The sequence below is a fragment of the Periplaneta americana genome, chromosome 2 (genome assembly GCF_040183065.1).
Source record: "Periplaneta americana isolate PAMFEO1 chromosome 2, P.americana_PAMFEO1_priV1, whole genome shotgun sequence".
Lineage (NCBI taxonomy): Eukaryota > Metazoa > Arthropoda > Insecta > Blattodea > Blattidae > Periplaneta > Periplaneta americana.
The window spans coordinates 205340365-205356393 of NC_091118.1; the positions used below are offsets into that span (position 1 = coordinate 205340365).

The following is a 16029-nucleotide window of genomic DNA, read 5'->3' on the forward strand; positions in this document are numbered from 1 at the left end:
GCTTGATTTATACCGAGTTTAATATTCATTAAAGTGTTAAGGATTTATTTTTATTTACTACTGCAAAGTTAGTGATTTTCGTTTTAACATAGGGAAATTGGGAGATGTGCATTGGCTCCTCTGAACAAAGATGGCCGAATGACATAGAAAAAATGACGTCATACGTTTGCGCAGAAGAAGGGGCGTAGGAGGGTAGCAGCCATATTGTAATTGTATAGATCTCTTCGAAGAGTAATTTAAGCATTAACATTATTTTGATTTATCGTAAACATCCTACGCTATATTGTTTGGAAAGTTTAGTGAATCGTTTGTAGATATTTTATAACTATATTGTATCGTTCCTGGTAATTGTGCGTTACGTTTTTTAAGCAAAACTATCGATTTTTTTTCTTCCCGTCTAGGGAATAGGGCCTAAATTCCAAGTAGAAGATGGGTACTCGAGACGATGAGTATGACTATTTATTCAAAGGTAATATATTGTGATTCATGGCTAAGGTAGTGCTTGTTCTATATGTTTACCTTCTGTTAAATTTTGTGTGTAATTAATTACGGTCAGTAATTTGGGCAAATGCATTATTCAACGGCTTGTCCATTGCAACGAAGTTTGACGTTTAGGCCTTGGCCAACATCAGCTTGTTGGCTGAAGTTTGGAAGCTATGTAATAGTGTTTGTGTGTTACTTTTGTTACAGATATATAGATTAGAATTATATTGTTTTATCATTAAGTAAAATACACATCTTATTTGTAAGATCGCGTCATTTGTGAAGTATTATGATAGTGGTGTGACTTGCACTTCGTTTGACTGTTTTGCAGTGGTACTCATTGGAGATTCAGGAGTGGGTAAAAGTAACCTATTATCACGTTTCACTCGTAATGAGTTCAATCTGGAATCGAAGTCAACAATAGGCGTTGAATTTGCTACTAGAAGTATACAGGTGAGATGTCAAGACAAAATCTAAGCGACTTCCTTTTGTAAGACATAGGCATAATTTGTTAAAAATAGTCCATTAGTCAAGTATGTACACAAAAGATGATAAAATACAAATTATCTTTTAACATTTTTCTCTTATTGTGCTAATTTATAAATTCGCGAGTTTTATTGTTTTGACATTAATTCATTATTGGGCCTAAGCTAACTTATGTCACTTGTATTTTTAAAGTTTAATGGTACTGTCACTAAGTTTATGGTTTTTTTTTGTTGTGTTACCAGCCTCTTGTGATGTATTAATGATTAAGACTATATTTTCTTGAATTGTAGCCTAAAGTCTCGAAACTATTTGCAAAAATGATCATGTTTGTTCGCTGTATAGGTGGATGGGAAAACCATAAAGGCCCAGATATGGGATACAGCAGGTCAGGAGCGGTACAGAGCTATTACATCAGCGTAAGTACATTTATTTCTTGCATATAATCTGAAAGAGTAATAGATTTTGAAGCCTTTTCATCTGTACTGGCAATGAACGTGTCTTTAACATACCCCGTATCTAACAAAGCCATAGTAATTTAGACAGCAACTGCTCTTTGTGGAAATTGCGGTGCATGTTGATGTAAGAAATGTCTTGAATTGAAGTGATTGTAGTCGGCCTCGGTAGCGTAGTTTTTATAGCGCTGGCCTTCTATGCTCGAGGTTGCGGGTTCGGTCCCAACTCAGGTCGATGGCATTTAAGTGTTGAAATGCGACAGGCTCATGTCAGTAGATTTATTGACATGTAAAAGAACTCGTGCGCGACAAAATTCCGTCACACCAGCGACGCAGATATAAACTCTGCAGTTGCGAGCGTCGTTAAATAAACCATAATTTAAATTTAAGTGATTGTAATGTGAGGAACAAGTGCACAATACCGGAGCGGCGAATGTTTCGAATACCGCGAGTCATGACGTCATCTTATTTACTCGGAAATAAAAACGAAATTACATTCCTGTTCTCTTCTCCTCCTACTGCTCTCCTTCTATTTCTCCTCCATCTGTCATATTTTATCACCAATTTTATATCATTCACAATGTCACTAGGCCTAATTTTACACATTACTTATATTTAACCTACATTAAACCGACTACAATACATATCATATTTTAAAATTAGGCCTACTTACCTTTCGATCCTTAACTCGACACACTAGTAGCTTAACCACTATGCTACAAAGTCAAATTACGAGAACAACCTTCAAATCTCCAACATAAATACACCTTCATGTCATTAATATAAATCCCACACTAGATGGCATCAACAACGATGTTAATTCAGAGTATTGAAAACAAGGTTTAAACAGACGTTCCCTTAACACAACAGAGTTAACCAGCATTGAGTGAAACAGTGAGCAGTGAACTACAATTTTACGAACGATATCCATATAGGTTAATGTTAATAGTGTTTTATTACTTCAAAACATCACATTGACAATTCAAAAGTACGAATGAAGACGCGATTTAGATATAAGATGAGTACTAGAATGATATTATATATATATATATATATATATATATATATATATATATATATATATTTGTGTATCAATGCTTTCTCTACCTGCAAAGACGATATTCATTGCATTTACGATACAGCCTGGGGCTTTATAGCGAGGGGGGGCTGCCCCCCCAAGACACCTTCACTATAACCCTTCTATATTATTTCTGAACCGTCAAAAACCAACAATGTATTAACAAACCTAGATAAAAGTATCCGAGTTACCAGTAATGCTTATGAGATGTAAGAGTAGTTGAAAAGTGTCATATGTGAACAGCTGGCATCTCCGGTATTGTGCACTGAAGCCTAATGTGATATAATATGCTAATATCAAAGAGGACAGTATGATAGTTATGATCAGTGCCATTTGTTCTTGTACCATCAGTCTTTGTAGCTTTGTTATGAGAAGTACCATCAGTCTTTGTAACTTTGTTACGAGAACTTTGCACTAGTTTTTTTTTAATATAATTTTCCCTTTTAGGTTTAATGTCTTGTTAGGCAGTCTGTCCATAAACAAAATTTAAGTAGTTGTAATGTTTATCTCATGGTCTAATCGTTGAGCTAGCAACTGGTACTGGATTTAGATTCCAGGTAGGTTTAATTCTGGTTTTTGATAGTTTCCTAGGTCTAGATAAAGGAGATAGGCCACAATCAATAATAATAATAATAATAATAATAATAATAATAATAATAATAATGCTTTATTTAACCTGGCAGAGTTAAGGCCATACGGCCTCCTCTAACACTCAACCAGGAGTAAAACTGTGTTACAATAAACACTACAAATTTACAAAGTACACTACAATTTTACACACAAAACTGAATAAGATAATAATAATAAAATGTAAACAACAAGTAAGTAGAAATCAGACATAATATATAACATACAGAAAGAAAGGAAAAGGCATAATAAAATGTGAACAGCAGGTCAAAATAAATGAGACATACAAAGTATAAAAAATAATAAGACAATTAATAATAATAATAATAATAATAATAATAATAATAATAGTAATAAAATAGTGCAGTACAAAGCATACAATGAATACAATATTTTTAGATACATACAGTAAGGAAAATTATGATTATATATAGCTCAACTTATCACATTGTAGATATACCATTATTGGAAAATATGAAAACAAAAATATAAAATAAGTTAAATATCACTAGAACATAAGAAAATGTGAATACATGGAAACATGCAGTACAACACTTGTCATAATAAGTTAGTTTGGCAACTCGTCATAAGATAATTTTCTAATCTGGATTTGAAAGATTTCAATGTTCGGCAGCCCTTGACTTCAGGCGGCAGAGAGTTCCAGTGACGAGAGGTAGCAATGTTCAGTGAAAGATGAGGAATACAGAGATGATGTGTGAAGTGGAATTTCTAGCGTGTTATCGCGTTGCGATCGAGTATTAATATTATGATAGCAAGAGAGAGTATGAAAACTCCAAATTATATTGCATTTCATGCATTCCATGAGTAGTCCTAAATGAGCCTATGGGTAAAATTTTGAAACTGGAGAATTACTGCTTTAAACAACCTGAGTTCCTTAATAAAGTATTAAAATTTCATAAAGAACAAAAAATATTTTTTTTGATTTGTATTTTTGCTATTTTTCGCCATCCTAATGCAGTTTCTCTTTGTTTGCACCAAGTAAATTTTTGATTGCTATGTTGCCCATGATTATTTCATTTTTGTTTTTTTAATAATTTATTGATCGATCAGCGCATTTAGGGCTATACAGATCATTTCTAAATAAAATATAAATACAATACATGACACTGAATTGAGGGCAGCCTAGATTGGGCTCCCCAATGAATAAAAATAATTGTTAATAAATAATTATTTACATAGGTTGGTGTGATGATAAATTTTGATCATAATATGAGGTCCATTGGAAGTCGGCTCTTGATTCTGGTGGGAAATGTGGACTTCCTTCCGAGAGAGTAGTGGATGGCGCCTGGAACATTTTCTAGGTTGTTATAGGACTTCTTAGCTTGTGAATGAATAAACTGTTTGATTGTGTCAATACCAGTTTCTCTGTGTAGTTGGCTGTTACGGACAAACCAAGGAGAATTGAGTGAAATTTGTAGGACTTTATTTTGAAATGACTGGATGTGTTTAATATCACTTATTGCAACTCCTCCCCAGACAGGACAGGCATAAAGCAGTAGAGGTCGTAATAGAGATGTGTAAAGTAGCATGCAGTTTTGTAGCTTTAGAGATGATTTCTTGTTGAAGAGCGGATATAATTTAGCGAGTCTTGAGTAGGCCAATTTAAGTTTGTTGTTGATGTGATGTTTCCATGATAGACGGCGATCTAAGTGCACTCCAAGATATCATGATTATTTCATGATTACTAAGGAATCATCTGACTGGAGCCCATATTATTGAAGGACATTGTCTTCATAAGATCTCTAAAAAATCTGAAAGCACATACGCATTTCTTAGGTACTTTAAATTAGATTCTTATTTGGCTGTCTTAGCTGACATATCCGTCACTAAAAATCATACATTAGTTTTGTTTGTGAGCATTATTTTGAAGATAGTAAAATAATACTTGAGGTTCATTGTATCATTGACAGAGGCTATCTAATGGTGCTTTTCGTATTTTAATTGACATTGTTTATGTTATGAAAAACAATATGAGGGATGTGATATGTTTATTTGTGATGGACGTGACACTACATACAGCAAGCCCAGGATCACTGAAGAAACAAAATAAATAATTTATGATTTTTTTCTGAGAAACATCAGGGTTCAGTCAGCAGGCAAACAAGATGTTTTAAGTCGTTAAATCTGTAAAGAATCGTGTAACAGGGAAACGTAACTAAGAAAAGTCTTATCTTAATCAACTTTGTCCAAAATATGTACTGCATGTTTCATAATGTATGTTTGTGTCATTATCATCCTGATTTGACTGTGCAAAGAAAGAAATTAAATTAATCTCAGTTTACATCCTGATCAAAAGTTTTGTATATTAAATTCCTCAATTTGCCCATCATTAATCTACACATTTCAGATAATGCCCTTGAATACAATACCCAATACTTTTTTAGATAACACTGATGAAATTATTAAAAGTGCCCTTAAAGAAATTTTGCACCTACCAGCTGACACACCCGATTTTATGGTATATACACATCGCAAATATAAAGGTGTTGGTCTTTTCAGGGTACGCTGGGAATCCACACTATAACATATTAACAGCTTAAGGGTATTACACAAAACTAATGATCCTTACATTACTTCCACTAGGGATCTTATTGAGGAGAGTAAAACATGTTTAAATAGCCTTAAGTTAACTCCTGCTAAATCTTTTTTAAATAATCGTGAAAATTTTGCGGACTCTCGAAAAGTTAGAGACGCTTTAACAGAAAAAGAATTTGAAAATTGGTGTACTTTGCAACAAAAGGGTAAAGGAGTGATTCTTAACAAAGAGTCCCCCTCCCCCCCAGCAAACAGCTGGATAAGAAATCACAAAGATCTAACCCTCTTGGAATGGATAGACGCCCTTAAAATGGTAGGCTATGTCGCTGCGGTCCGAGCTGTACCGGGTAGAAGTCGGGATGGTACCCGCTGTAGGAGCTGTCTCAGCGAGATTGAAACTCTTCCCCATATCCTTGGCTTCTGCCCCTATAGTGCAATATCCGTCACCATGTCCATTCTATGCTGGCCGAGGCACTGAAGGATGTAGGGTTTACAGTCCATCAAAAGGTGCAGGGACTAGCCACACAAGGAAGTGTTCGGCGAATTGATATCATTGCCATTAAGAACAACTCTGCATACATTCTTGATCTGACCATCAGATTTGAGACACATGCAGATCAACCGCATGAGGTGGATAGTGAAAAGAAACTGATCTATGAACCAACAATCCCGTTCTATAAAGATAAATATAGCCTGTCCCACATTGATGTAATAGGTCTGATGGTGGGAGCACGAGGTACCATACCCTCCTTCTTTGCCAACAAATGTAAAAACCTGGGGCTAACACACAGCACTGTGAAGGAAATAGCCATTAGTGCCCTCAAAGGATCGGTTAAGATATTGAGAAATTAGTTGTATGGGAGTGATAATTGAAATTTGAAGTTATCTTAACCGATGGCTGTTGACTGGTTTAGATATCAATGCCAACAAATCCGTACTATTATTTTTCTCGCGGTATATGGCATTCAAATCATTCTAACCTATCTGATGATATTCCCCCCCCCCCTTTCTTAACTGTAAATGAGCACAAACGCTACTTAGGTGTAAATGTTTCTGACATTTTGTATATTCGATTCCCTAACTGTTTCAAATGTATATCATTTTACCTTTTAGGTGTATTTCCAAATTATGTAATACGCTTTGTCAAATCTGGCAACCTTTTCATAAGGGAAGCTAAATTTATTATTATTATGTGTTAAACTCAATTATGATCTTAACAAGGCCTACACTTCGGACATGTCACATCCATCACATTACCTGTCACATCTGTCAACAATTCTTAAAATTTTTAAAACTTACATTTATAAATAATTCAGCATGAAACTAAGGTGAGTGTAATCTTCAGTGCTTGAACTCTAATGTATAAATTATAGATATTTTGATAACTATCCAAAATTGGTAGAAATAATTACCTATACTTACCACTGTTACATCCATCACATCATTACATTACAGATAAAAATGAAAGTAAATATTTATAACTGCCATCATGTTTTATTTTCCTCATGCTTAAAAAGTGAACACCAAATAGGAATAGAGGAGTAAAGTAAATAAGACGCTATTTAGTTAGACATATTCTACCAGATGTCACGTCTGTTACTCATGGAATGCATGATTTGCCAGTTTACGGTGATTTCGGTGTATACTGTATACCAGGGATGAGAAAACTTGGCTAAAATATCCAAATATGTCACAGCATGACATATTACCTTTCCCCCCACCACTACTACACAGGCACCCACTACCTGTGGGACAGAGGACAGTGGCGTGTGTCACATCAGATGAAGGAACAGATGAGTCGCAGTGAACTGTTTGATTTTCCATCTCTGAAGGCTTTGCCAGATATTTCATATGACAAGAATACTGTAGTAATGTCCTTGAAAATGCAAGGAGAAATTCAAAAAAAGATTCCAAGATGTCATACATTTAGAAGAAATCGTTTGCTGTAGTTTATTTTGGAATCTGTTTGCAGTAGGAAATATCGAGTTACAAATGGAAGTAATGCACATCAGGAATAAGTATTGGTCTCTTAGAAGAATGGATTTATTCAGGAAATTGCAGGAAGATAAATACCCACACATGCATGCTTTTGGTGACAGGTTTATGACAATATTTAGATCCACGCATGTTTGTGAGAAATTCTTGTCACATATGCATATCATGAGATCTTCTGTAAGGCCAAACATACACAACATAAACTTGAATTTGACTCTGCGACTTGACATAAAATTTCATACCAAAAATCGCGTTAATAATTCAGCTACGTAAAGATTAATTTTTGGTCCTACAGAATTTATCTATTATGGTAACAATGGTTATTAGAGGAGAAAAATTATTCTTTACGTAGATTCTTCGCCCAACAGTGCATATATTGTGGAATCCTGGCCACTAAGTTACTCAGTTGAGTGCGCTCCTTGTATAATGACATTTGACTTAGTACAGAGTGATTTATATAGAACTGACACATTTCTTTCTTTCTTTATTTCAAAACGAATGATGCTAGCCACAATTTGTTATACCTTAAATGTAGAGTATCTTTGGGAGATTACTAACCTCTATAGCAAATGTTGAAAATTCTTTATTTATTCGGCTGGAAATTTTCTTAATGACCAGTTTTTAACATCAAATTAAGCAGGAGTTTTGATTTGCTGTCACGAGATGGGCAGATGTTTATTATTTATTCCTTATTGTTGACAGCTGTTTTCGACATTTTTTTAGTCACTGAAAATGCAGTACACATTAAATCAAAAGCTCTACCTTGTGAAGCAATACTGGATTACGAATTCAATTACAGCTACTCAAAGGGCACACCAGAGAGAATTTGATGTTCGTAATCCCCCCCAAAGAAACACAGTACTGGGACTGGTAAACAAATTGGAAACAACTGGATCTCTAAAAGAATATGACAAATATACACAAAAAATAAACATATGCGCATCTCATGGGAATCAAAACTCCTGCTTAATTTGACGTTTGAAACTGGTCATTAAGTGAATTTCCAGCCGAATAAATAAAGAATTTTCAACATTTGCTATAGAGGTTTGTAATCTCCCAAAGATACTCTACATTTGAGGTATAACAAATTGTGGCTAGCATCATTCGTTTTGAAATAAAGAAAGAAAGAAAGAAATGTGTCAGTTCTATATAAATCACTCTGTATATTTCAGCATATATGTCGAACATGGAGTAAGGCCACAAAGGGAAAAACACTAGAGATAGGTGCTGTGGATTGAACTTCGGCGTAGTTTAGTGGTTAGAGTGCTTGGTACGTAGAACCAAGGATCCAGGTTCGATCCCTGGCGCCGTAGCGAATTTTTCTCCTCTAATAAACCATTGTTAATAATTCAGGGCAAATGTAAATCTGCTTTTCGTAATAATAAAACTGTGTATATTATTACAAATGAAAAGTTAATTTCATAAAAGCAACTGCTTAATAATTTATTTGATGTAGAAATTTTTGTCAAAAAGTCTTACATTCACGTTATTGTATATTGCATTGCAAGAAGCTAAGACATTTAATTCATTTATTACGTTTAATCGATGGTTTAGTTTGAACATTCTAGATACTGTGTTATGTTGTATGATTAAAATTAAAAGTAATATATGTTTAATAATATGCCATTTCATAAATCTTTGGCCAGGAGGAAAAAGGTCTCGAGTAAAAATTTTATACTTTTCAGGAGAGCAGTAGAAAGATTGAAATTGGTGTCAATTATAGAGTTTTTTAATTAAGAGGTTTTTTCCTGAATATTATTTGTTTATATTTATTCTAAAATAGGTAATGTTGCTCATTTAGCAATAATCTTGATTATTTCCAAAAATAGCCGCACTTAAACCCTTTTAAGACTAGAACCCAAACTGAGTAGAAGGGACTATTTAAACATAACACCTTTTTCATGTGAAAATAAATGAGAAATATAAATTATTAGGAATGCAAAATGGGTCTTAAACAATTATAGGACTGTTTACCCTGCTGCTTAAAGTTTAAAAGGAAAGGGTATCAGTATGTGATAAAATAGCTAAAATACAAGTTAGAACCTTTTCAGTAGGGAAGCGTGGAAAGTAAACATGTGATGTTTGTAAGGAATAAAGTATTAAATATACTTAAGTCCTTTATTCTGTGTGTGCTCGATTCAGAAAGTACTTAGGACATTTGGTAACGCTCTATAAATCCAGTCAGGAGTCTTATTTGACTTTAACCGTTTTACCAGATTGTAGAGAATTGTTTCCGCTTTCAGAATATATAAAAATCTCAGTTTCACAAAAAAATTGACTTAAGACCTTTTTCTTCCGGCCACAGAAATATACCATTATTTATGCTTGAAACAAGTGTTAATACAGAACGTCGTGAGTGGTACTATGACCCACCACTGTCATCGTCTGTATATCTTCAACTTTTCCTCCTACAGTACTGATTTTAAAAATTTCATTTCCACCACTTGTGATCTGCTTTCATCTTCTCCAATTATCATCCAAGTTTCTCTTTATCTGTAGTAATAGAAATGCCCCTGAATGTTCAAAATTTTAATGTGTCTCAGACGTTCTCTTTTAAACTGTGTCTGTAGGCTTACATCATCACTGATTTAGTCGATTTTTTAGTCAGTAGTTGGTAGTGTGCACAAACCTTTGTGCCGAGCTTTTATTGATTGTATGCAAATAATTTCTTATGCAGAGTTTGTCACAATAGTTCGCATTGTATGGAAGCTGTCTTGCAATGAGTCATTATAATTGGCCAAAGTTTAAAAGGATTTAATTATGCTTCTATCCATTAATCTTCCTTTCGTTTGTTTTTTTTCCCCACGCAGCTTCATCTAATTGGATATTACTGCCTTCAGCGACAGAACTCAAGGCCATAGTACTTTTATGCTTGAGAATCTTGAAATATTGTTTTAAATATAACTACAATTTTTTTCTCCTTTTGTCACTTTGCGGTATTAAAAGAAGTAGGCCTAACATCCCACCTTATTCAATGTTGCATTAGTTTTATTCTTTGGCATTTTGCAAAGTTTTATCTTCAAAGATAGGCTATTCTTTTATTATCGACATATTGACTAATCAATAGTGTTGGTTGTCATATATCAAAGTCCGGATATTTATGGTCAGCTGTGTCTTTGAAGGATCATAAATTATTGAGGCAGTTTCACACGTCATTTTATATAGGCCTGTGGAACAAATTACTTTGAAAGGGCAGTTTCGTTGCATTGAAACTGGAACAAGAGATGTGTATTATGCATCATGTTAGATGGTAGTACAGATACGGAAATAATATTTGAAGCTCCCTTATTGAATAAGTTTCGCTCACAACACACTGTGCATGTGCAAGAGCCCTTGTATATATGCTACTTGTGGACAGTCGTGCGAAAGAAATTGTTGCCTGTGTACGGGTGGACTCCCATCAAGACTCATTCCAAATTTTAATTCCGTATCTGTACATACCCACAGATTTTGTTTTTATTTTAAATTATTGTAGGCCTACTTGTATAATGATGAAAATATTTGTTGGAAATACTGATTTTTGTATTTATATTTTATCTGTGCTTCAGTGGCTGACCATGCTAATACTTACTTACTGGCTTTTAAGGAACCCGGAGGTTCATTGCCGCCCTCACATAAGCCCGCCATTGGTCCCTATCCTGAGCAAGATTAATCCAGTCTCTACCATCATATCCCACCTCCCTCAAATCCATTTTAATATTATCTTCCCATCTACGTCTCGGCCTCCCCAAAGGTCTTTTTCCCTCCGGCCTCCCAACTAACACTCTATATGCATTTATGGATTCGCCCATACGTGCTACATGTCCTGCCCATCTCAAACGTCTGGATTTTATGTTCCTAATTATGTCAGGTGAAGTATACAATGCGTGCAGCTCTGCGTTGTGTAACTTTCTCCATTCTCCTGTAACTTCATCCCTCTTAGCCCCAAATATTTTTCTAAGCCCCAATTGTATAAAACTCCCTGACTAAAGATCAACTTTGATCGAAGATCGAAAAGTGAACCGAGTTCAGACACTTCTTCTATTGTATAAAACTTTTCTGCGATCAAATTACCTTGGTTCAAATGCAATCTAAGTTCACGTGAAAAGGATTTGGCAACATCGCATAAACAGGTGAAATACGTGATGCGCGGACCATGTTATACAGGTTTGTTCAGTGTTGCCAATCTAGCGACTTTAGCTCTTTTTCAACAACAATTTCTTTCAACTTTTATATTGCTTAAATAGGGATTTAGTGACCTTTTTAGCACCCCATAGTGACAAAATTTAATCTTTCTTTGTTGATAATGAGAAATCTAGCGACTTTACAACTACTTTTTGGCGACTTACCGTATTACACTCTGTTGGAGACACTTTTTTTTTGCAATGTAAATAATGGCGGACAATAAGAAGAAGGTTGACTGTTCTCCAAGTTGTTATCATGTTATGGTGTTTGATACTGCTAAACATAATGAAGCTTTATAAAACGACAATTTTCGTTTAGTAATACAGTCAATTGAACATTTATGAATGGACCTATCATATCCATTAATAATTAATGGTTGTTATAAACATAATATAATTATAGGTTATGTTATTTGATACTGCTGAACACGATAGAGCCTTATAAAATATAAGAATGTTTGTGTATTAAGGCAAGAAATTGAAATATATATATATATATATAAATCTATCTACCATATCTATTAATATTAATAATAATGGATATTTTATTTGCACAATCTGTCACTCGTATATTTCAAACAGAAAAGAAATAACTGAACTTGGATCATCTAACTTAATCGGAGAAATTTCTTCAGTCAAAGTTGACTTTAGTTTGAGACAAATTAATCTCAGATTAGACTTTATACAACACAAAATTCCAAGTTCAGCTGAAACAAAGATCAATTTAACCTCTGCTCTAAGATTAAATGGTGTATACAATCGGGCCTAAGAACCTTATTCTCAAACACCCTTAATCTCTGTTCCTCTCTCAAAGTGAGAGTCCAAGTTTCACAACCATACAGAACAACCGGTAATATAACTGTTTTATAAATTCTAATTTTCAGACTTTTTGACAGCAGACTAGATGACAAAAGCTTCTCAACCGAATAATAACAGGCATTTCCCATATTTAGTCTGCGTTTAATTTCCTCCTGAATGTCATTTATATTTGTTACTGTTGCTCCAAGATATTTTAATTTTTCCACCTCTTCGAAGGATAAATCTCCAATTTTTATATTTCCATTTCGTACAATATTCTGGTCACGAGACATAATCATATACTTAGTCTTTTCGGGATTTACTTCCAACCCTATCGCTTTACTTGCTTGAACTACAATTTCCGCGTTTTCTCTAATCGTTTGTGGATTTTCTCCTAACATATTCACGTCATCCGCATAGACAAGAATTGACCATGATAATACCATGATAATATCTTTGAAAAATATTGGAGTGCAAGAGGTCAAATGACTTCGTCAAATGCCTGGCATTAGAAAACAACAACAACGTATTTTTATATTTAACAGATTTTTATATATTTTATTTATATTTTTTATATTTACTCTCTCTCTCTCATATATTTACTCTCTAGACATTCATAAAGAAGTTTTTATGTATAATTTCGTGTTACTCTAAAAACATTGCCTTTATATGTTATCATATGAATTGGATTCCATTATGTCTCTGGGAAATTCCATTGTTCTTTGTTCTGATTTGAAGGAAATTATTAGTTTTCAATCTCGGTTATTGTTATAGTAGTTGATGCAGTGTAATAAATCTTCAGTACTGATTTTGTGAAAATGACCTGCGAAACAATCCTATCATGTATTTAATGTAGGTTATACTGCATCTTGTTTTTTGACTTGCTGTTTCTGACCTTCCACTGTTTAATTGAATTTTTCTGTTCTTATTCAGTCTTTTTGTTCTGATCTCTCGAAATAGCGTACCTAGTTTTAATTGTACGATATGTGACTTGTGTACTACTTCTTTGTCATGTAAATACTCAAGTGATCAGTGTAATTATTCCTCTAGGGATTTGTGTTTGATTGTATCTATTGAAACTCTCTGTTCAGGGCTGTTAACTTCTTTATAAGGCTTCTTGTTTCTTTTGGTTTCCTCGTTCTTTGGAACTTCGATGTTACTCGTAACATTACAGTTTAAGAGTATCAGTAATACTACTACTATGGTCTAACAGCCCAATGTTGGGCCCTAGCCTCCTCTAGCTTCTTCCTCCATTTTTCCCTATCCATCACCATCCTATCAGTAATACTATTTGCAGGTATTTGTGCTCAAGGTACAGCAATGAATTTAGAGAAATATTTTCCTCAGAAGTAATTACTAGAATGGATTTTGGAATGGTAGTTCCAGCATTGAATCGTTGTTCATAACGAAGCTACTCTTAGAAACAAGATATTTAGTTTGGGGATGCATTAACATTTATATCTATCTTGAAGCTGTTGACGAAGTTTAAAGAAATATTTTCTTCGACATACAATAAAACCAAAAATATTTAAAATTCATTATTACAGATATGTGCGGGTATCTATATCAACAGCATAAAAGTCAGGATGAACAATCAGATGAGAGATCAATCATTCATGGGAGCAGATGGATGTGGATTATCAATACCATGTTTGATAATTTATCTAAATGTAAGGCTTGATTTTTGTTAGTTGATAAAATATGAGGCCATTATCTCGATATCCTAAATTGAGGCCATCCATTTTTCTTGTGGCTTTTCCATGGTTCCTCTTAAAATGCTAAGCTGTTTGGGATGTATATTCTAGATTCCTAGATTTTGGTGTTTGCCTCTGCTAGCAAAGGAGTCCTGGCCTTGGCATGCCTTCAGAAGAGTTGGGTTACACTCCCGACTCCTGCTTACAGAACTCAGACCCATGTGGTCAACTTGTTGGTGTTAAAGTGGCACAAGATGCGGTGATAATTGATGTGTTTACTGTCTGTGCTTGCAGAATACTCGAAACTGTCTTCTCTTCCCCTTGATTTAATAAATTATATCCAGCTGTATATGAACATTTTCCGAAGTCTCTTGAAATTGGTATGTTACAGACAGAATTAGACAGGTGGTGTTTAGGTTAGGGGCTACATACTTTGTTGACATAAGGTTTGTTTCTGCAGCAAATTTGTGATGGTTTGACAACTGTTCCAACCTCGACCATTGTGCATGATCAGTGATGACTCTGTACAAACATCCATGTACTTACTTACTGGCCTTTAAGGAACCCGGAGGTTCATTGCCAGCCTCACATAAGCCTGCCATTGGTCCCTATCCTGAGCAAGAATAATCCAGTCTCTACCATCATATCCCACCTCCCTCAAATTCATTTTAATATTATCCTCCCATCTACGTCTCGCCCTCCCTAAAAGTCTTTTTCCCTCCGGCCTCCCAACTAACACTCTATATGCATTTCTGGATTCGCCCATACGTGCTACATGCCCTGCCCATCTCAAACTTTTGGATGTATTGTACTGTAAAATAATTTACTAATCTCATATATGGAAGATGTTATTACATTTCACAGTGTATTTGAATGACAAAATGTAGATAAGCATAAAATATTAATGCAAAAAGTATGTGTGCGTCAATTCAGTTGATAAAAGTAGAGCACAACTATCTTAATGTGCATGAATCAATGTGATTTGAGATTGTAAGCTTTGTCTTCTAGGCAGCCTTCACTTGGAGGAAGCTGAATAAAATTTATTCAAAATAATGTATTATATGAATACAGTTTCCACTATATTGTTTAGAGGAGTGAATGTTAAACGTCTAGAATGGGGAATGAACAAAAGATACAATGATAAGAAACTGAATATCAGAAAAGAACTTAGGTGTTGAGGCTATGGTACGATATTGTAGACAACAGTGACTTGAATAAATAGGAATAATGGCAAAGGAAAAGAGTGAGAGTCAAGTCCTTGGCTAAGAGAAGAAAGAATCTTTTGACTTGATGCTGCTTGCTGAAAAGGCATTACAGTAGAACATGCCAGTGTATTATGTTTATGTATGAAAATCCAAGGTTTTGTCCTCAAAGTTTCTTAAACTGACGCTGGTTTTTTTTTTTTTTTTTTTTACATCTTCTTTACATTATGCAAAAAGTACGCAAGATAATGCTTTTAAATAGGTTCTTACTTTATCTTATTTAACTACATAATTGTTATAGTATGTTGGCAGGTGGTCATTTTTAAAGATTGTATTAAAAAACGGAAGGTGAGAATTGATTAATTTTAGATCTTGAATCTGACAGACTCTGAAACATTTTGTGACTGTTTCGAAACCTGTAGTGATGTGGTTGCAGACACCTTTATCTCTTTGGTTTCCTGTTCTTAGCCACTGCTTGTTTTCCGGGTTGTGTAA

General features: G+C 34.4%; 1 protein-coding gene across 2 annotated transcripts in view; it reads left to right on the top strand.

The window, feature by feature from the left end:
- Positions 1-165: 165 nt before the first annotated feature.
- Positions 166-16029, top strand: part of Rab11 (RAS oncogene family member Rab11) — a 48186-nt gene continuing 32322 nt past the window's right edge. Inside the window, exons 1-3 of one of the 2 annotated variants that reach the window (XM_069819469.1) lie at positions 166-469; positions 815-936; positions 1312-1385. In XM_069819469.1, the coding sequence (XP_069675570.1) occupies positions 430-469; positions 815-936; positions 1312-1385 (236 nt within the window). In that variant the 5' untranslated portion in view covers positions 166-429. The remainder of the gene's footprint in view (positions 470-814; positions 937-1311; positions 1386-16029) is intronic. The other variant, XM_069819468.1, reaches the window with a different exon arrangement.